General features: G+C 39.2%; 1 protein-coding gene across 5 annotated transcripts in view; it reads right to left on the bottom strand.

Annotated features, from left to right (window-relative positions):
* Positions 1 to 1329: 1329 nt before the first annotated feature.
* Positions 1330 to 23058, bottom strand: part of rnf111 (ring finger protein 111) — a 62310-nt gene continuing 40581 nt past the window's right edge. For 4 of the 5 annotated variants that reach the window (XM_083923575.1, XM_083923576.1, XM_083923577.1 and 1 more), the window contains 13 exons: positions 20634 to 20766; positions 12898 to 13052; positions 10825 to 11019; positions 10200 to 10585; positions 9381 to 9633; positions 7451 to 7814; positions 7222 to 7347; positions 6931 to 7048; positions 5857 to 5937; positions 4982 to 5077; positions 4622 to 4708; positions 4079 to 4182; positions 1330 to 2950 (listed from right to left, as the gene is read on the bottom strand). In XM_083923575.1, coding sequence (XP_083779701.1) covers positions 2833 to 2950; positions 4079 to 4182; positions 4622 to 4708; positions 4982 to 5077; positions 5857 to 5937; positions 6931 to 7048; positions 7222 to 7347; positions 7451 to 7814; positions 9381 to 9633; positions 10200 to 10585; positions 10825 to 11019; positions 12898 to 13052; positions 20634 to 20766 — 2216 coding nt within the window. In that variant the 3' untranslated portion in view covers positions 1330 to 2832. The remainder of the gene's footprint in view (positions 2951 to 4078; positions 4183 to 4621; positions 4709 to 4981; positions 5078 to 5856; positions 5938 to 6930; positions 7049 to 7221; positions 7348 to 7450; positions 7815 to 9380; positions 9634 to 10199; positions 10586 to 10824; positions 11020 to 12897; positions 13053 to 20633; positions 20767 to 23058) is intronic. The other variant, XM_083923578.1, reaches the window with a different exon arrangement.

Here is a 23058-nt window from a genome sequence, read left to right as displayed (position 1 = left end):
AGTAATAAAAAAGTATTGAAGAATTAATAATTTGTTCTCTAATTTCGATCTCCAGTGTGTATAGGTTTTGGTGAACGTAATAGTTTATTTAGGAGCAGTGCCACAGTGTTTCCCTACATGATTGGTCTGAAAACCTTTTTCTGTCTGGAATAAAATTCTAGTGAGGAAATCACTGAAATTACTGCACTGTATTTTAATTAATTTATGCATTTCTTCTTATTGGATGGTCACATTTAAAACAAGCATAACTGTAAATTAAAACTGTATAATGTAAACTGCATTTCAGATCACTTACCACCCAAATAAATACACGGACATGATAATAATCTAATAATAGTGGACGTAGAAACTAAGACAGATTACATATGTATCTATATTATGAGGCACCTTTCACTCAGCTGATTAAGGCATTTTATGTCCAATGGACACAATTTTGACATGCCTCCATAGGAAAAAACAGGTGTAAATAATCCAAAGAATGGAGGGACACATGCCCTGAAAAGGCATCATTAATGTTATTAATCTCTTCCTGATGTGGCTGACTGCTGTTTAAAAAGGTTCATCTGAAGCAACAATCCTTTGGATTATTAATCTTGGGTGAGTACCTGGACAGAACATTTAAGATTCATTATGATGGGACTATGCAATATTTTTGTTTGTGTTATGGTTAGTTTTGCTCGACTAAACATAGAAGCATTTTCAATTTAAATAAATTATTGTTTCATCCCCCAAACATCACTTAATAATTGCTTTATGTTTAGTATCAGTTGTCAGAAACTTTACATTTGGTTTTGTTTACATGTGACTCCGTCGGAATAAAAAACACTGTGTCTTAATGGGGCAACAAACCAGGTCGTATGTGTTTGTACAAGCTGTGTTTTCCTTCATAGTATTTCCTTTGAATTAGGTTGGATAGGTTACAGCTCCTCTACTCTTCTCATAGTATCTTTTGAGCTCCACTAAGAGATTCTTGATGGTTTATGTCCACCTTGTGGCTCTAGCAGATACTGCACTGGAACAAACTTTTCATTTGAATTCCTGTCGGGCTAACTCTCAAACTATATTTTCTTTGACCATCAGAGCTGGACTATGGACGCATAACCTTTATTTCCCTTCAGAAAACTGACTTTATCACAGCACTTACTTTATCAAACTCACGTTTTAAACTCCTTAAACTCTATTATTATTATTTGGTATTTGAATGGATTTATATACTTGTATGACATGCAATGTTCTCAACGACATTTCATCAACTATCAAGAACTCAACACTCACTCAAACATCTGATTCTCAAAGAGGACACCAAGGAAAAGACTGATTTAAGAGTTATCCAAGTTTATTAATATTATTTTTTAAAACTAATATAAATCCCACAGAATATGATCCTGGTGCCTTTTAAGTCAATGACTGCATGGATACCTGCTTTTAAGTACTGCATTTCAACACTCCATCCGAAATATTTTTTTCTTCTTTTTTTTTTTTTCAAATATTCATCAGAGTGGAAATACATGGCCTCAGTGCACTATTCACTCACATATTCACTACTATTCTCCTACCTTTTTCTCTCTTGTGCAAGTCTATGCGAGTGAGTTAATCAACAGTATTAGTGTTTTTCTTTCCGCAGCAGCCAAAACTGGATGCTGCTGCTCAACTACAGAGAGACAAAAGTGAGGGTGAATAAAATGGTTTGAAGTGTGAGAACAGTAAATATTTATCCCAAATTGAGCTGTGTATTTCCCTCTGAACACACACGCACACGCACGCACGCACACACACACACACGCACGCACACACACGCACACACACACGCACGCACAAACGCACACGCACGCACACACACACACACACACATCAAATTGACCTCAGGTTCCAGGCTCATGTGAAATGTCTTCCACACATTTAGACCTGAGATCATCTTACAGAAACCTAGTTAACCGTCACGGGCCCTTCTGCAGGGAGGAACCCCCCCCCCCCCCCCCCCCCCCCCAACGAAATGAGGAAAAGATTCACAGCAGGCCCTAACAATCGTTCAGTTTAGTAAGAACAGTCGAGAGAGGGATGCGACATTCTTTTTCTTGTTCTCTAAAATACATCGGATGATGGTGATAACGGTGTTTTAGTCAAATGAAGGTGCTGGATGGAGGGAGGTGTCATCGTAGCAAAGCATGTGCATATTCTGGGAGGTGAGGTGAACATTGGAGTTTATTTCCACTCTAGAAATACTGGGTGTGCACTAATACAGCAGCTGATCTGTTTAACATATTTCCCTAGTTAGGAATGTCTTGATTTACTTAAAAAACATCTGTCACTAACAATCCACATCTTCTAAACATAAACTAATCAATACAATGATTGGTAAAAATGAATCCTGCAATGTTTGTTGTTTTTTTTAAACTGGAGGGTGACATTCTAGTAAAGCAAGGCATTAGGTTTACAGAAATGCATGTTTACTAGAGCAGCTATCCTCACCTGTGACTTGTTAGGCCATGTTAAGCCCACGTTATATGTGCAAAGAAATGCATTGCAAGGAAACATGCAGAGAAACAAAAACAAAAAAATGACACTTGAGGAAACAATCAAAAGCTACATAAAAGCTTTATAAATACAATAAAATCTTAAACCCTTAATGGAGAATTCTAGCTGTTGTAGTAATATGTGATAGCTGGCACTCTAGGCTCAATGCTTTTTTGTCAGGTGTTTTTTATTTTCTCGTAGTAGAGCTGCGCAGGTAATTCATGCCATCTTTGGTTGACTGCAGTACTGAAGAGAAAATGAATATGATCTCAAAATAAATTTTTCAACAAAAGGGGTTGTTAGAAAAAAACAACAGCATCAACTCTCGGCAGACAGCTGCGCCTCAATGTCCACTCTGCAGATGGGGCACTTCTTATTGGTGAGGAGCCACTGATCCACACACAGCTGATGGAAAAGGTGCATACATGGTAGGCGTCTGGTGGGGAAACACAGAGGCAAAGGTTACAACCAGAAATGAATGGATCCTACCGCCTGAGCTTCTTCCTCTGTGTCAAAGAAATCCACTGCATTCCACAAACTCTAAAACACATAAGTGTGCTGGTAATATATTCCTTCAATAGCATGACGTTGGGAATTTGGTTTATTTTTTATATCAATCAATCTCAACTCCTGCTGCTGTAAATAGTTCCCAATAAATAGTCTGTTCAGTCTGTTTTGAGCAACATAGGTTTAAAACAAACACATTTTTGACCCAATTTCTAAGACGTTCTTCTTTATTAGGAACAAATGATGCTTGCCTTGCCACAGACAGGGTCGGGTAAACTGGAAGTATTGAGTGACAGTCTAACATGTTTTGGTAAAAAAAATGCCGTATCTATTAAAAATGTCAGAGGAGAACCTTCAAATATCTGAGTTCTTAATATAAAACTTAAATAAGCATGTTTATTCTTCAGAGACTGCTGCCCGCTGGTTTTTAATCAGTCTTTGCACTTTTTATAAGTAGAAATGATCAACACAAGTTAAGAGATACCTTACTAGCTAGCAAAGTTTAGTTTAAGTTTAAGAACAAATTTATATTTCAGACTGTGAGAAGCATCAGATTCTTTCTGAAAATTGTAAACTATTTTTCTAATGAACCAACCAACAAGTCTAAAATAAAAAAAGAAATGAGTCTATTTTACCTGAATGACCATTTCAGAAAAAAAGTAATATGGTGCATTACAATTTGGAAATGTATACTCAAAATGCTACAAGTGATGACCACAAAATCTTCAATCTGTTAAAAAACAACATCAACAAAAAAAAAACAAGGTCAAAACATGCCGCTCATCATTTCCTTTTATACCAACAGAGGGCAGAAAATTCTCTTTCAAAAAACCTGAGTCTGTGCCAAAAAATAGGTTCCATGAGGCCAGTAATTTTAAGGCACTCTGGGGTTTTCTGTTGATTACTATTCCTTTGGGTTTTAAAAGAATTTATATCTCGGGAGATGGTGGCAAAATGGAACGACTTCACCTGCCATCCCACATGTCACGCCCCTGAAAGCGTAATTGAACACAATCAAAACTGTGAGCAACAAATACCCAGGAGGGGAGCCATTTACCTGACGTCCTCCCCTTCCTCCAGTATTGACAGACAGATGGTGCATTTTTCTTCGGTGTCTTCATCTGCCCCCTCGTCTTCATCTTGCTTACCATGCAGCTTTCTCTGTTTGTGAGAAACATTTGGAAACACCACTTTTAAAATGCAGCATCGATCGGTAATGCTGCTTCATAACATGATAAATAATCCTAATAATCCACTTTGTTTAAGACATTAAACTGCTCATCTTAAACACTGTGGTAACATTACAAGTAAATAATATGTTCGTATAAAAATACAATATTGCCTATAAAGAGGTAACTATGTTAAGAACAAACATTTCAACAATAAAACATTAAATTCCTTTGGGGACAGAGAGAATGGTCATTTTGTCCTGAAAACACACAAAAAAAACTTTCTATTTTCTCTATGCTAAACAAATAAAAAACATCCAAATCAAAGTTATTCTAGAGCCGAATTCCCTGGCCCCCAAGACTACTACTAACATCTACTGTACATGTGAGCAGAGACATGTTTCCAAATTGATTTGTTCATTATTTCTCACCGATTCTGGGGTTGCGTGCATATTTTTCCCAATAGATGCCCAAGCTTCAGGGGTTAACTCTTGGTCAATGTCTCTCTCCAACACCTTCTGTATTGGGTGGCAGGGTGTTAGATTGCTTGTTTAGATACATTTGGAAACCTCTAAGGAAACTTTTCCTCAACAGTGTCTTCACAGCTGCAATCTTAAACACACTACAGTATTTTTTGCTAAAACATCAGACTTTGGAAATGAGCACAAAAGACCACTGTGCACTCTGTCCCAGAATAAACTGTAACAGACATACACAACTATATACAGTAACTGCAAAATTCAATAAACAATATATACATAGCTAGTACAAACACACTCATAAGTCCTCACCTTTTTGTACTTGTGTGGGTAAGTGCACCTCTCTATTGTTCCCTGAGAGGCTCCTCGGTTCACAGTCCCCAATCTTTCCTCTAAATGCAGCAGGTCCTGAATGGATGCAGTGTAAACAAACCGTTGTGAGAATGATGGGACAGGTGCAAATGTTGACTCTGAAATGGATGAGGTTTCTCCCTTGTGCACAAAACAGGATGTCTTTACTGTCTACAGGTGGCGTTTTCATTCAATAATCCTTTTACATTTAGTAATCATTTCATATCTTAATAACGATATGTATCACAATAGCATAGCATGTTTTCTAGCAACTCAATAAACAAATAGTCTATATTATATAACCACACTGTAAAGCCTATGTTGTATACTCCTGTGTGAATTAAATACTGAACAAATAAAATGCACTAAGTATTTTCTCGTTTATTTATTTTAAGAATTTTAGTGCAAATTAAGATCAGAATGTAAAGTGTCATCCAAATGATGTACATTTTTTCGTATCACAGTTCAGCCACTGGTTTATCGATGGAATAAAAAAATATGAACAATAGACATTTTTATATCCTAACGATATGAATCTTCCTTCTTCTATTGCTTTGCTCAGCACAATATGGATGAAGGTATACAGGTACACATTATGTATATTTAGATGACGTTATTGTGTTTCACAAAATTTCAATATTAATTTTGTACTTTCCCCAATGCAAGCAAGTACACTCTAATGTGTTAATACTGATATGTGTTCTCATTATAAAGTTAACATTGATGATAGCAGTGATAAATATAACGGTAATAAATGTACTATTTTATTTGGCTTGAGTTGTGTTGTGACTGATCAAAACAAAATTTAGCAACCGTTAAATTAAAACTGTCCTCACCTCGTAGGTTCTTCCAAAGCCAGTCATTCTAGATGAGATGTACCGAATGTGCGGGTAGGTCACTTCAGATATGCCAGTGTGCTGTGAAGGGGCAAAAGAAAACAGTGCACAACAAATTTTGTTTAAAACATTTTCTCAGAATAATTTCAGCATGTCTCTTTCATAAATTAATGCATGTAATCCTTCTGGATCAAAGGGCTCCTATACATTTTTCATTTCATAATTTCACAGACCGTATTTTATTTGACAAGGGCCCTAATCTTCTGGTGCATGTTCAATGTGATGCATGCTATTAGTGGCTGAGTCATTTGACTTTGAGCAATCCCGTTTTACTATATTTATACATGTATTTCGGGTGTTTTCTCAGGGAATAACATTAAAGCTGCAATCAATTAAAATGTTCTACCTGTGTTCACAACACACAGACAATATGACCATGGATGTGATCTAAAAAGGGCCTTTTTCATTGCATCTAGACTTTATGTATAAGCTATAAGTCTGGCCAATGTGTGTGGTAAGTCTGTGCCAATGTGTGTGGTAAACATGTAATGATGAAGGCCATCTATGTATACAAACTAAAACTAATGAACCCTGCCGAGACTGTTCATCAAAATTCACTTGCAATATCCTTTGGTTCTACTTCTCTACCTTCTAATTCTGGGCATGCGTGCTGCAAAGAACTGTGGATATGATCAAAGCATTTTGAAAACAGGAACCTGACTTCACGTGCACTTGCCTTGACACTACAGAGGAGAACTGATTGTAGAAGACAAATAATGTTCAGATGTTTGAGGGTAACCAAGTTTAAAAAAAAGAAGCAATAACATTAGGAAAGTGTCGACTACATTTGCGCAGGATCTGTCTTGTGGATTTGTTGAGTGTGCACTTGAAATGCCTGATGAGCTACTATTAATTGCTAATGCATTATTCATGCGGTTCACCAAACCATCCTTGAAATAACTGATGTTATAAATAAGGGGCCAACACCATTAATCTAAGCCTGACTTTAAAAAAAAAAAGTGATTCTTCCTCATTTATGCTAATGTATGCATGTATGCTGAGGGTTTCTCTCACCATGAAGGGAATGGGGAAGTGGTGCAGTCTTGGGGGAGGGTGGTAGTGGGGAAGGTGGGAGTGCAGGTGCCCTGAAGGGTACGGTGCCACAGTCACTCCAGCCTCGATGCCGAGCTCCCTGCTCACAAACACATAAAACGACCGGTCATTATTTAATCAAAATTCTCTCTCGTCGATCTGAGCATAAAACCCAAGGAACCGTAGAGTGGCGTTTAAAATGTGTAATATTTGATTAGCTGACATTAAACTAAAAGCAGCCATCTGCCAAACCTCATTGCCTCTGATACTGACCATGCTGTTCTCTGCTCAGGCTGGCGAGGATGGGAAGACATAGTTTGTGGCACATGGATGTGGTGTCCATGGCCGTAGTTGGGGTGCATTCTGTGGGGATGTGGAGGCGGACGCTCATGCGCTCGTCTGCAGGGAAAATGAAAATAAAGGTTCGCCGCTGGAGTTTTATCTTGAACACTGATTAAAACTCAGGATGAGCAAAAAACAGCTGGGTGATGGTGGTACTTACGTAGGGTGCTGCATCATCCTGCGCCTCTGGACCTCCATCCTCTGCAGCATCTCGTGTTGATGGAGCCTCTGCACCGAGGCCCCCAGAGCCGGCATATGGTGCGGCAGGGTCTGGTGGTCCGTAGGCAAGTGCTGGGCCAGTGGGGCACTTGAACTGGAGAGGTGGTGGGTAGACAGGGGAGGGGGAGGGGCAGGGGGCACGGTGTGGCCTGAAGGGTGGGATGGCAGTGGCGGATGAAAGGTGACAGTGTGGGGAATGACATAATCGCCTTGTGGAGGGGGTTGAGGTGTAAGTTGGGGGTTTCCATGGGAATGAGGACAGGCGGAGGTGGGCTGATGATGCAGAGAGCGTGCTAGAGAGCCATCTGGGTTTGAGGAAAGAGGAAATGAAAAAAATAAGTAAAACATCTCTCAACACTAAAGGATATTTTGTTATTGTTAACAAATCAGACCGAGTCCAACAATGTGTGAGTCTCTCTGTCAATATAAAATTTCCAGCCTGTCTAAGGACCTCAGCCCCAAGCCCATTCATTCTTACTGAAGACGTTCTCTTAAAAGCAGGTCACAAAGATATCCTTTCATTAAAAAAAAAAGAAGACATTACTACATCAGGCTTTAGTTACACAGGAAATACTTGCTAATAGGATCCATTTTTTTTTGGTGTTGGGATTTTAAAATGTCACTGTTGTTGTTGTTGAGGTTGTTGACACAAACCTTCTCTGTTCTCTGACAAAGAAAAAACAATGTGTGTTCATAATTGTGACTCATCCACTTAATGAATTCATAATTCTTGTCTATTTATTGTTTTGTTTTGGTTCTTTTTGGTGCAGACTTCATTGATACTTGTCCAAGCAGCAGTACAATGAGGAGGAGAGGGAGGCATGACAGACGTGAGCATGGGGACCAGCAGCAACTAAATCTTTTACTGCCCCCCATCAGAGAGCCTTGTCACACCTCTTCACTCTCCATACTGAGCTATTCTGAGTAGAATGAGCATTTAACTACTTCTGCCTGGTACAGTTCCCACAGCACTTGGCACATTAACCATCAGGCTCTGTTAATTACTATTAGCATTAGGTTTTAGAAGTGGAGCTGTCTGCCAATTTTCGCAAGTACTAGGGCAATGCAAATGAGTTGCGTTACAAAATGCAGTAGCCGACACTTTAAAGTCCAACTGAAATTAAATATTATATTTAGAAAGTTTACATACACTTGGCGCCCCCTAGTTTAGCATTCATTTGATGTCCAAGTTTCAGTTTACCTAGATTACCTACCTTGGTGCAAATCAAATGTTTCATAAAGCAGTGATGTCAGTGTTCTATCAAAGGCACAACAGACGGTCACACTGAGCCAGACACTGCTTATTAACACGAGTCCCTTTCACATAGAGATTGCGCCGCAATGAAGCTCCACTGTTACACCAACTTTGTCTGTTCACACTGCAATAAGCAAAGGCAGCGTAGTGTGTGTGATTTCACATAGCAGCCGGCAAAAGTGTTTGGTGTAACACAAAAGCGTTGGCCTCTAGTGTGTTAGCTGATTCGCACCTTTGATCAACCACCTGAACTCAATCCGACCCACAAACCACCAACTTCATGCATTATAGTAGCACAGTGGAGAGATGGGCAGACGGACTGAAAACTGCGGCAGCCAGTAGTGTGTGTGTGTGTGTGTGTGTGTGTGTGTGTGTGTGTGTGTGTGTGTGTGTGTGTGTGTGTGTGTGTGTGTGTGTGTGTGTGTGTGTGTGTGTGTGTGTGTTGTGTGTTTGAGAGAGTGAGACTGCCTCGGCTACCAGCTTCAAGGCACAACAAATCTGTCTCCCCATTCCGTCTTCGTACCTTCCATGCAGGAAAGGGCTGTGTGAAAGGGTCTACTGATCTAAAGCGGTAAATGGTTTCCTGTACAGCATGTACGCCATGTGGTATACTCACAGGAGGGGTGCATGTAATGTCTGCAGGGTTGGGGTTGGGTTTGCGGCTGAGGCTGAGCCACCATTGCGGAGCTGAAAGAGTCTATCACAGCTGGCTGGCTGGGCCCAGGGGTGGCCTGGGAAACGAAAGCAGGAGGCCGAGAGGTGGAGCCCGGGCAGCACGGGTCAAAGGCTGAGGTGCTGCCATGGAAACTAGGCCCGTTGTTTCCACCACTCCGAACACTGCTGTTGCTCAGGTCCACTGGCAGAGTTTGCTATGGAAGAAAGCCAGAGATGTGATCAAAAAAATACAAACAAACTTCTCCTGTGGATTGCTACATGAGTCACACACACACAAGTTGTACACAATTCAAGCAATATATCATGTACGATAAAATTTCTTTTCAAAATGTATTTTCTTTTGGAGGAAGCTTTGTGTATTCTGTGTCACTCAGTATTGAGCTAAATGCTCTTGCGTCTTGGAGGGGTACAACACAGTCTGATCTAAGGTCTCTCCACTGGAGTAGTCAAGGGTTAAGGACCTTGATTTTACTCTCTCAACGTTTGTCCCGGCAGTCCACAGAATGAAAGTGCAACCTTCCAGTCACACGCCTCCTGCTATAACCTTTAGGTCACCTCTACACTTAACGTAAAGTTTACTTGGAACAATGTCAGCTGTTTCGAGAATGCTAATGGTGCATTTCTTTGCTAATAAAAAACTATCACACATTTTTATTAATGTGGTGGCCAAGGACCCTAGGTTTAAGTACAGTAGACAGCAATAACTCAAAAACTATTGTCCATCTGCAGTATGTTGTTACTGAATGCAGCATGAGCATACCTGGTCGTGGTAGTGGGCTGTGTTGCTGCTACTACTACTGTTGCTGCTGCTGACTCCAGCACATGATGCAGGCAGAGCACTGGGTCGCTCTACCGGGCAGCTCGGCTCTTGGAAGGGCAGGGTGCCCGGGGGCTGCGGTGCTGGGTGATGGACATGGTGGATGAAGTGGTGAGCATTGCTGTGGCTGTGACCGTGGCTGTGCTGAGAGCCACCTGTCTGCTGAGAGGACGACGCCTGCAGGCAGCTTGAATGGGAGTGGCTCAGGGACAGGTGACCTGGGGAGGGTCCTCCACACGGGGAGTGCTGCTGACAGCAGGACGGGAGTCTGGGCATGGCCGTGCCTGCGTTTTCCCCTGCTGTACCTGACAAACCTGATCTGCTGTCATCTGATAAGAGTAAGATATATGGTTAGGAAAATTATAGGATGAGACAGCAGGATTAAAGGGCAAGAAAAGAGGAAAAGTAAAGATGACCTCTGGTGACATTTCACTCCACACTATAGACCATTTAACAGTTTAATCTAGGAGCATTTTAAGTAAAATTAACAGATGAAAGGAGTAATTTTAGAGAGTCAGAATGAAATGGTCTACAACAGCTGGTTTCAACATGCCATGTCCTGTCTTACCCTCTGTGGCTGTGCGAGTAGAGCCACTTGGCCTCTGTGTGTGCATACTTTCAGGTATTGAGCCTGGGCAGCTAGTGGAAGGGCCTGGGGCATCATTCTGCTCTGAGGTAGAGGCATGATGTGAAGATGATGAAGAGGACGACCTGACTGTTTGAGGGTGAATGCTGCCAGATGTTGTTGGCACAACTGAGAGATCTGTGGAGAAAAACAAAACAATTATATAATTTAGAAATGAATGTCTATAGTGCTCAGAGGGAGAGCTACGGGTATCACTTCATCAGTCTATACATTTAAAAAGGAATTCAATTAAATTTTATTTATAGTGCCAAATCATAACAAAAGTTATCTCAGGACACTTTACAAACTAGGTAAAGACCACACTCTATGACTTATTTATGATTTACATAGACCCAACAATTCCCCCGTAGAGTCAGTGGCAACAAAAACCTTCCCTATTACAGGCCGGAACGTCAGATTACGATATGAGAATTACTGATCTAAGATGTTCAAACGAGAACATCTTTCATGATAAAATCTAAACTCAATACGAGAAGAGGGGTCTGTGTTTGACTGTGTACATTTTGTTTCCCCAAATCATCCCACTATTAATTGAATTTTCTTTATTGCTATGAAAGTTTTCAATTTAATGTACAATAATATTTCACCAAGCCTTATGAATTTAATATAAAATGCAGATATGTCAGTTATTTGTAGATTACTAGACATGATTTTCACAATTCATGTGACAACCTCAAACCTAACTTGACACTAAAAAAATAACCCTAGCGTGGACTGTAGCTTATGTGTATTTGTCTGCAGAGACTTGGCAGCCAAGGAGAAGAGCAGACATTATTAGTATTCCAGTGTGTGCACGATTTCAGTTTTTCATATTCACAAATTAATTTCCCCCTCTTTCTCCTAAGAAATGCAAATACTATAATACTCAGTGACCATTTTACTATCTGTCATGGACGTGGACTGGGCTGATAAATAGAGTCACACAAATACATACATAAGGGTACAAAGCAGCCCCCTTTTACATAAAATAAAGTGAAATGGTTAATGTAGAACAACACATTCTTTATTATTATCACTGAGGGGTCAATTGATGCACATTAGAGTTAAATATTAACTCAAGCATAATAACAACCCTCATGTCACAGCAGTAGTACAAAAAAAAAACCACACTGAACGAGAATAGTGTTGTTTAAAAAAAAACGAGTACTGACAGAAGAGTAAAAAGTCAAAGGTATGCCCTTAAACATATGCATGCAAACAATTTGCAAATTGCTTTAAGGCGTGAACAAGTGATGTGATTCTATGTACAAAACATATATTGAACCATTTAAAGTTAAGATGCATTTCCTCACCTTGTCACTAATATCATCAATGTGACTAAATAAATTTTAAAAAAAGAAAGAGGTGTGATGTGTAGCAGAAAAGCATTGGCATCTAGCATGCACGTGTGTGTAAGTGTAGTCCTGCCATCCAGGCTGTCCCTTTGCTGACGTCACACTTCCATTCATCTCCATTACTACTCCGCAGTCAACTATCGTCCCAACATTCTGTGCCTGTACCTATTACACAGGATGGCGAGGCGAAATACGGACTGTGTGAAAGATGCTTATGCGTAGTTATTCTTTAAAGTTGTACTTTTACTCTCTTAAATCCATACACACACACATGTTCCTATTACACTTCGGCCCTCACTACAAGCATAATTTAGAAGTGGGAAGTTCCATATTTCCGATTACAAGTGAGCACAGCATAATCGTTAGTGGCGATCTGGGCCGGCAGACCAACTGCTGTCAGCAGCGTCACTAACATGGCGGCTTCTTTACATCTAGCGAGGGAATGACGCCACAGTCACGGATATTATAATACTCAGCAAAAAAGGCAAGTAGAAGCACTTTCTTTAGTGGGTCATATGATCAATCACCATTGTTTTAACTCACTCTTTGATGGATAGTAACTTAAAAGACAATTAAATAGATAAAAATCTCGCGGAGTACAACTTTAAACAGAAGTTAAAAAGTACCTGGATGAAAGACTTTTCACTGGGTTTATTCTTACCATCTTCATCGACAGTGAGGTCCACCACCTCCCCAGCATTCTGACGCAAGGGTTGTATGACTGTGGAGAGTCTGTGACGTCCACGTGGCTCCTGGAGACGATTCTGGGAGCAACTATTAGCCCAAATCCTGCCAAGACCCCCCACTGAGCGGGATCTGTAGACATAAAAAAAACTAAAATTAAAGCCAACTGCAGTAGAGGACCGTTGGTCTCACCAGGAATATTCTCCCAGCTCAATGAAGCATTTGGTGGTCAGAGCCAGACTCTCAAGCTCATTTCCAAGACAGTGGCCAATTTGACAAAAGCCTGCTAGCGCAAACGGAGGCGAGGAAGCAACAGTGGACAACTCTGACAAAAGCATTTAGATCTGGTCTTAATTCCTAGAGGGAATAGTCATTTTTACTGCAGTTTGTAAAACAGTTTGAAATTGGATTGTCACTCAATTAGGTGATCTTTACCTTTTGTGAAGGAAATATTTAACCACGCTGTCTTAACATACTGAAAATTCACCTCTTTCATTGCAGACATCTTGACACATCATAGAAAGACAAGTAATTATGTGAATACTATTGTTAACAATAGTGCTGAAAGACAAAAAGTCTATGGAATTTAAACTAATCTTGCAATTTTATGATTCTGCTTGTTTCTTTTTTTTTTTAAATGTATCCTAGTATGGGGGAGGGGTCTATTCTGTTTTCTATTTTTTTTTTACAAATATATACATCAATCAACAATCAATAATATCTAAAGGAACAAGGTTTAGCTGAACACAATACATACACCTGAAACTGAAGTGGAAATCCAAGGCTTACATTTTTTCATTATGTATGTACTGTTTATGAAGGTGCTATATGTATCACACGTGATCATGTAACAAAACAATGGTTTTGGTCTGTGGCTCAGACTGATTTTTCAGTTAAGTGAGTATCAAATCAATCTGGCTCTGTGAGTTGCTGGAAAGCATGGTAGGACTACAGTATAATGATGCTGTACACCGGCAGTGACACACAAGTTGACTCAGAAACATAAGCACATAAGCAAACATACATTATAAATGTTAAGATTGAAACTACATATAGCTTGTTCTCTCTGGACTGCCATCGTGGAGCTCTGCATCCACCACCGCCCCACCACTTCCATCTAAATCTCACCCTTCTTTTGCTCTGTACCTCTCTTGGTCTGCCCTTGGCCCTTTTAATTTTCTCCCTCAAAAGGCTCCTCTTGCTTTATCCCTTGCTCTCCGAGACTGGAGCAACAGGCCAGGGAATAGCTGTATTTCCCCCCACAGTGCTATAAAGCCAGGTGATCAGACGGCAGAGGGAGGGGCCCGAGGGACAAGAGACTAGGGACTATATGGTTGTGCCGTAAAGCTGGATACCATGGAGCTTTGTGGTTGGGGGATTTCACCGCTGTTCCCCTATTTAACAAACACACAGCAGCAGAGGGGAAACGGCTGCATATTGAGTGCTAAAAGAACGGCTCTTAGCTTTTGGTTTGTCAAACTAAACCATACACTATCTCAGTTATTCTTATTGATTAAATCGTAAAAACCTGGGAAATTATCAAATGATTCAATAAAATTATTGCCTATGTTTGTATCGGACCACAGACAGGTCGGGTGAATTGGAAATTTTAAACTGGCTGTTGGTGTCAATGTATATGAAACATAATGTGTCTATCTCTTAGACTGTATTATATGGATTCCATCAAAGCTCAGTGTGGACGGTTCTGGACGTTGCCATCTTGGTTCGCCACAACTCCCGGCTAAACCAAATTGGGCAGAGAGGCGAAGCAGAGACAGGACAAATGAAGCCTACAGTCTTAATATAATTTAATTGGGTAAGTTATATAAAAATTCACCATCTGTACAGTTGCCATGACAATAGCTAGAGCGACCAAAGGTTTTTTTTGACCAGGTTGTAAACATGATTATTTCTGCTGTATAGTTGGACATTTTGCCCATTTGCACCTGTTTAAACATGTATTTACTTGTTGTCTTTCTGCTTTTTATTAGGTTAGCTTCATAACTTATCTATTTATTCTTAGTCTCTCTTTCTTCTTTTGTCATTGTTGCAATGTCTGCTTTGTGTGCCTTACCTTTAATTACCCCCTGGGGATAAATAAAGTTTTCTTGAATCTTGAATTTTAACATGGAGATCTATGGGGGTTGATTCTGTTTTGGAGCCAGGATCAAGTGGCTATTTAAGGAACTGCAGTTTTTGACACTGCATTTTTCAGCTGCTTGGTCTTTCTTTGTATTAGCCAAGCTACATATCCCTGTAAAGAGGCAACACTGGGTAAAATGACTAGACCGATAGGAAGTAAGCACTTGTTACATTTTGCAATAAAAGAAACTTTGGAAAAAATAAAGGTATTTATATTAAAATTGTTGGTCCTGCCTTATGAAGCCGAGTTATTAATAAAACGCGAAATGTGTTTTTTCATTTTCTATTTCAATACCTTTTATAACTGTAATAAAGAAGCAAACATGTTTGCTCTCTTATTTGTTGATAATAAAATGTGACTACATGACAAAGAGTAGAAAAAAGTGTAAATGCATAAATTATTCTGTAGTATGTAATATTATGGACTGGTTAAATTATCGATCTATTCCCTTTCATGCTGACAGAGTTTGGCTTTGATCACATTCTTCATGTGTTTTAATGCAGGAAATGCCTTTCTCACTGCTCTTAGTGATAAGGGGGATTCCCATCGGCTCACACTGTCTGCTTCCAATTCAATTTCCTGTGAGACTTGCTGCACAATGCAAGTGGAATAGAGGAGGAAGCTTATTAACTTCCATATCTCACCAATCGCTAAAGCAAACTTGTGCCAATATACATGCATACAGACACACAGATGTGACAACCCACAAAATACACAGTAATGAGGGTGGTATGCTGAGAGGGGCACATGGTGGTAGTGTATAATTGGCCAGGCTCCTCAGCTCTGGGTTGATCCAAGGGAGCAGGACTAGCCACAGGGGAGGGGCTCCTAATTAAGTAGACCTGGGATTATTTGGTAAATATCTGTTTACCACCATGATCTCCTGAGAGCAGGGGAGGAACAGTACATTGTAAATATGAGCACTATGGGAATAGGTGGCTGGGTAAAGCTGAGAGTGTGCCATGCCAAAGTGATGTGAGTCACATGGCCAGGCTGTGCGCAAAGCACTGCAGTAATATAAAGTAAACTTTAACTTTTTGGGAGTTAAAATAAATGAGCTTATACAAGGCGGAAATAACACTGTGTAAGAGTGGCAAACAATTTAAGGTTAAAGTATCAAGTTTGTCTTCACAGTTAAGGATATCATGATGTCACTTTCTCACTCGCAGCACTGAACTGATATGAGCACTGCTCATTTTATCTAAAATAAATAGAAATATAAAATTATAATCACAGAGCAGCAGTGCATACCCTTTACATTTGCCCATTGTTATTAATGTGAAAACCCAAGTAGAAATATACATACAAAATAACTATATCATACCATCCAGCTTTCTTTCATCAACAACTTTAAAACTGTCTCACAAATGTACTTTTGACATATATGAATAGCCATTAAATGAATGAACCTTGTAATGTAGGGAATAAACATTTTGAAAAGATATGTTCAAGGCAGAGATTATCAAAAAAGATAAGGATTCACCGAAAATGTGAGGGTAATATAGAAGAGTATGTTTTGACCGCTGTAAAGTTAATTTTAGGTAAATAGACTTAAAGCTGCATTTAAACTTCTGTTTAATCTCCAACTTTAGTAAAGTAGTTAGTATTTTACGTGGATCATTCATTAAAGGCAAGTGACTTTCATTCGTGTTTGTTTGTAGCCATCTCAAATACTGGCACAACATGACTATTTTGTACATCGACAGGATCTACACGGAAATCCTCATGAAGTCTGTGCTGTAGTCACAGAAAGTATAATGACATTTAAAAAGCTTTGTGACCCTATAACTATGCATTTCTTTTATCCATATCAGCTACATAATCCTTGTTTATTGAAACTCTGTGCACTCTGGGTAAAACCGCTGCCAAACACGCCCCACAGTCCACTGGAATGTTCCCCTATTGCTCTGCTTCGCAAGTGAGCGAACTGTGGAGCGACACAAAGAAATAAAGAACAAATTAAACACATCCATACTGCCAACATGTCACTAAGCAATGTGAGAAGAGTGGGTTAAAAAATGTTGCCTTGCTCTGATTTATTTTTACATTTTGTCCATAACATGCTGCTGTAGGTTGAAAACTACATTTGACACTGGGGATGAAGGGAGGAGACTGTCAAGTCCTGTCCATAACAAGTTACAGACACTCTTCTATCCAGAGACATGACAGAAAATTCTACAAACACTACAAAACACCAAAGGAAAAGAGATACTTTTATTTATCCATGTAGGCCTAATTGAGGCTATGTGTGCATTGTGTAGCTGAATTATATAGGACAACACACACTCATGTGCCAGTTAATTGTTTAAAGTACACCTGCCTAATACTAATACAGTGCTGCAAAAAATCCTACCTCCATCAAGGTTATAAAGTTCAGTTTTTGTTGAAACTGTGTTCGGGAGGATGCAGTTTGTGGTGTTGTTGAACCTCTCTAAAACCACTTGAACATTATAATCATGTATTGTGCCTATAATAACACCAACTGCACACACAAATTCACAAACCGGACCACTGGCGGTGTCAACAAAGCTTTCATTGCTCATTCTGTTGGCCTTTCGTTCCCCGCCCTCCTGCTCCCCTACTGCCCATCCCCCCCCTTTCAGGAAAGCTCATCCCTGCATTCTCTAGCGAGCCAGGACATCTTTGACAGTCAGGAAAACAGGAAGATTAGACATCCATAGCATTCCAAGCTTAGCGCACTCCCTTTTTGGGCCCATTTCAATCTATTAATGCTACATTAATATAAACAGGAGAAAAAGGAAAGATATTGTGTTGGAAAAGATTTTTTTTTTAAAAGAAACACAGACAAAGGGAGAGGTTTGTGAATTGCACTGCATAATCGCTTACATGAGAAATTAGGGGAGCATTGAGACAGGAAGTCAAATTATAAGAATGGGAAAATAAGGTTCTCAATGGAGTGAGAAAAATGGTGTGGGCTGCAGAGATTGTCAGTGGGAGATATCCATATAATGTAATGCTCTCATATCGTAAATATGTAGCCGTTCTATGAGAAACAGAGCACCATGTTACAAGTTTTGCTTTGATTGTCCACTTCATTCTCTTAAGTGTTTAATAAAGCCTTATCAACTACCTTATTTAACCAAGTCCTTTAGAAAGGACCGTACGAGTAAAGGGTGAGCCGCGGGCGGGATATACTATATGGATTTGTTCCGATATAAAAATGTTTTTTAAGTCATGGGCATTAGCTCGGTTCATATCTTGTGGTCAGAGATATCCCAGAAACACATTTTCCTTTTCAACATCTCTGTATCATAGAATAATCTGTGATATCTGTTTTAGAAACTAATTAAAACAAAGACCGGCAGGAATTCAAGCTCGAGCATCTGGAAAACACTTTACTTATTTGATCTAAAAATGATAAATATCAAATGTGTTTCACTTACGGCAGCATTTGTACTTCACTGTCACTGCTAATTACCAAGTAATGACCTAATAATGGTAAAACATAGTTTAAATAAGAAAGTGGCAAATAACTTAATGACCTTTCAACATGTTCAAAGTGACATTTTTTGACCTGCACACAAGATGGCCACCCATGAAAACCGGCTAGTTGTGAACCTTTATTCACAGGGGCAGTTAGCTTTATTAGAGCAGCTCCCTTCAGCATAACGCAGTTTCATTGCTATAAACAACAAGGCATGCAGCCTACTTTCTCCGGGTAATGTAAGCTATGGAATCCATGAGCAAAACACCGGTGTCTGCAGCACCCCACCCACGCTCTGCTCCTTTCACCATCAGAACCATACGCATCTTTTAACACTAGCAATCAGTAAATTGCATTGACTGCCTTTTCTACTTCTGTTATAATAGCTACTCTTACTTACTTGAGCATTTAACTTACTATTGCCAGCCGTGTTGCTATTAACAAACAAGAATATTCATAGTGGCAGAACCTACAATCCTCCATTGATGTCTCCCCCTAAAAAAATGTCTGACAGCAAAAGTTATTAAAAGAGCTCCTGCAGCCCTACAACAGCAGCAGGTCTCTGATGTGCTCTGACCAGGGTTTGACGGTTGTTCCTCACTCCAGGCTCCAAACAAAAGGAGACTGTGCTTTTGAGGTTGAAGCTTCTAAACTCTGGAACTCGCACTTATTGGATTTAAGATCTGCGGACACTGTGGACACTTTTAAAAAGCAGCTCGAGACCCATTTGTTTAGACTTGCTTTAGTTTAGTCTATTCCAGAGTCTCATTTGTGTTGAGCTTGATGTCTGCATTTAATGTCTGTTGTTTTGTATTTTACCCATTATTTTACTTTGTGTTGTGAAGCTCTTTGTGATTTTTAAAATTGGAATCACCTAGGTGCCTCAAACGATTTTTTTCATAATCTTGAAATAAACTTCATTATTATTTCAATAATTTAAAGTATGTTGTGTATGGATTTAAGCTCCACCTTAACAGTTCACTTTTGGTATCAAATATCCACACACCTAATGTAGGCCAAATAAGCAGCTTCTATGGCCAACTTGAATAAATCTATGTCTGGGTTTCAGAGTGAGAAAATAAAGAAATGTCCATATAAACCTTTAAACCTCTTTTGCAGCCTCATCCACCATTTTAATTGCCCGTTCAAATGCAGCATTTGTTCCAAATCCAGTGGTTTGCCAGAATATTGCTACATTCACTGCTTCCGTTTGTTGCTTGTTCATGAGCGCAATCACAATTGTGACAGCCTCATGAACACTAATCCCATAACACTGGTGCTTCGTTATAGGATGAGTGGCACCCACTGCTATTGAGACTATTGCCTAACACCGAAATTCACATGTAGTACCCCACCACAAGTAGGCATTAGTAATAAAACTTTATGTGTTGTTTAAAAACAGGATAAAAATAAATAAATAAATTTAAGGAATTTATTGGTACTAACCAAAATATGCCAGCTTGTTGAAATGTTTGTTGGGAAGTGGGATAAATAACGCTCCAAAGCTAGGCAAAGTTTTGGCGAGGGAATAGCTGGTATGGCCATTTTCAAAGGAGTCCCTTGAACGCTGACCTCAAGATATCTGAATGAAAATGAGTTCTAAGGGTACCCGCGAGTCTCCCCTTAACAGACATGTCCACTTTATGATAATCCCAAACAGTTTGGGGGCAAAACATGCAGTTTTTCTCATGCAGAACAATTGTGTTATTTTATTCTATTCTAAAATGGACCATTTGATTATTTTTACATACTGGGATCCATAAACAGTCTTGAGTTGCATAAATTGACTGGAAAGCTGAGAGTCTTGTGGATTGAATGGGCCCAGTTGTATTCATGTGTGATGCTGTTAGTCTCCATCGTAGCCATTTCATTGTAGTGAGAACATTTTTTAAATGTGTGACCTCTAGGATAATCACAGCCTCATGAAACTTTACAACTACAAACTAGAGACCTAGGGCATTCAAAGGATGGGTGGCTTTAGGTTTGTATATTGACAATAAGATGGTTTCTGAGCAGTTTCCAGAAAGGAAGTTCATAGCCCTTGCTATATTGGGCATCTGAGCTAATGTAAAATTAACATAAGCAAATTTATTTCAGTGCCTGCTGATAAAGCCGGGATGCTCACCTGAAACCATCTCCGACTGTGACGATCTCCACCTCGCTGTCTGTTGAGGTGACGTTGATCTCCTCGCTTGCAGGAACAACAGGAGCTGGAGCTGGAGTTGCCTCAATCACCACCACATCTTCATCCAGGGCACCTGAGTACACCATTTGAGTATAGTATAGTACAGATATACACCATACAATCTGACAGAGATGCAAAGAAAGCATCCAGCTACAACAAAATAATCAGAGAATACATGCTTGAAATGAAAACTTGTAGCCTGACTGACTACTCTTCCTTGGATTATGAGACTTTGTGTCTATTAATCAGGAATTTGTCACATTAATGTCAGGTACAAATAAACGAACAAAGAACAAACACATACATTTAAGTTTTTGTGCCTGCTGTCATGTGTATCTACTCTCATACAGCATACAATGCATTTTCCTGCATTTATTTTGTGCTCTCTTTCTTTTTCAATGGCTTAGTCTAAAATCAAGCAAGCTGTGTAAGTGGCCGGATAGTATTTCTCTAGTTTCATCATGCTAACAGCAGTATCATCAGGCTCAACAGTTTAACCGGAGAAATGTAGGTCAGTGCTCAACTCTGTTTGCACTGGGATTGGCTTTTTTTCCTACACCGTTCCCAAATCTGCACTGTGATTGGTGGCATGTTCACTAGATCTCACTTCATCTTTGCCTGAACTAAATACCACGAGAGCCCTGTCAGGTGTGTTCAGAGCAGATAGTAGCAGAAAATAATAAAGGGAAGTTATTTACTCAATAACAATAATGAAAGTCTGCTCCTTTAACATTTTTGTTTTACATTATTACATTACATTCACAGGATCAAACACCAAAACTCAAACAAGTTCAAGTCATGTCAGATTAATTTGAGACAAATGCATCATTCTCCTGCAATGGGGGGCATTGCCTTACCGAAATGATTATATGTTTTGTTTTCTTTATAACTGAACACACAGTTTAATCTCCGGAATCATTTTATGGTTTAAGCCCAGTCATAAATCTCTTATTTTAGTCCCCACCAGTGATGCAGGTCATATACAGTAGACAGTAGAGGTTTATTTGAGCTTACAGACTTTTGCTTGTTTCTAATTATTGTCACAAATTCTGTGTAAGTGAGAGTTGCTGACTCATGCATCTGTGTGTGTGTGTGTGTGTGTGTGTGTGTGTGTGTGTGTGTGTGTGTGTGTGTGTGTTTGTCTTTATTAAGTTGTGAGGACCAACCCCTGACAAGACACCAACGTTGTGAGGACATTTGTAGTTGTGAGGACATTTTGCCCGGTCCTCACAAAGAAAATGCAGTAATAGCCTCCTTTGACCCTAATGACTTATCTGTGTAAGTTTCAGCAAATGTCCTCAGAGACATAGTAAACCCTGAAATCTGTGTTAAACACAGCTCCCCCTATGGACACACACTGCTACTGCAGGTACAATTTTACTATGACGCTCGACAAGCATATGATTTTCTGATTGGCTGATGCAGGGGATTTTTGTGATTGGCTGTTGGCAGTCTTGTGACAGGGTGTATGTGTGCATGCACAGGAACAGGAGTCAGACACAAGAGTATACAGCTGTTAGGGGATTTAAATGGAATAAGACATCATATATATACATATATATTTTTTTTAAACACATATATATATATTTTTAAACATATATATATATATATATGACTGTATGTGCGTGCATATATATATATATATATATGCACACACATACAGTCATATGTATATATATATATATATATACATGTGTATATATATATGTATGTATATATATATATATATATACATGTGTATATATATATATATATATACATGTATATATATATATATATATACATGTATTTAAAAATAAATGACACAAATAGAGGGCATTAAAAAAATGATTCTAATTTTAAAGTAGTCCATAATCACTGATACAATTAATACTAATAAATAATAATAATAATAATAATAATAATAAATCATATTTGATAATTAGAAATAATAACTAATACTGTAGTCTCTAATGACATGTTAACAACTAATTAACTTTACATTTAATACAGCAGGCACACTGAACTGGCGCATTTAGAGTAAAGCCACATTCACCACTAGTTTGTCACTATTTTTCACTTTGTCACTATATACCATCACTGCATCACTTTATTCAGTTGTACTTTATTCAGTTGTACTGTCACTTACTTCAGTAAGTAATGCTGCTATACGACACTGTCACTTTATATCACCACTACATCACTTTATTTATTTATTAATGGTTTACTGTAACTATCTGCTGATACACTTACTGTGCTTTAGGACATGCTGCTACATTTCACTGTGGTTTACTGTAACTGACTTAAGTACGAAATGCTGCTACACTCCACTGTGCCACACTGTCACTTAGTTCTGTAGGACATGCTGCTGCACTCCACTGTGCCA

Source organism: Echiichthys vipera (assembly GCF_963691815.1).
Source record: "Echiichthys vipera genome assembly, chromosome: 1".
Classification (NCBI taxonomy): domain Eukaryota; kingdom Metazoa; phylum Chordata; class Actinopteri; order Perciformes; family Trachinidae; genus Echiichthys; species Echiichthys vipera.
Note: the sequence above shows the minus strand (reverse complement) of the source record. Positions and strands in the feature narration are given on the sequence as shown.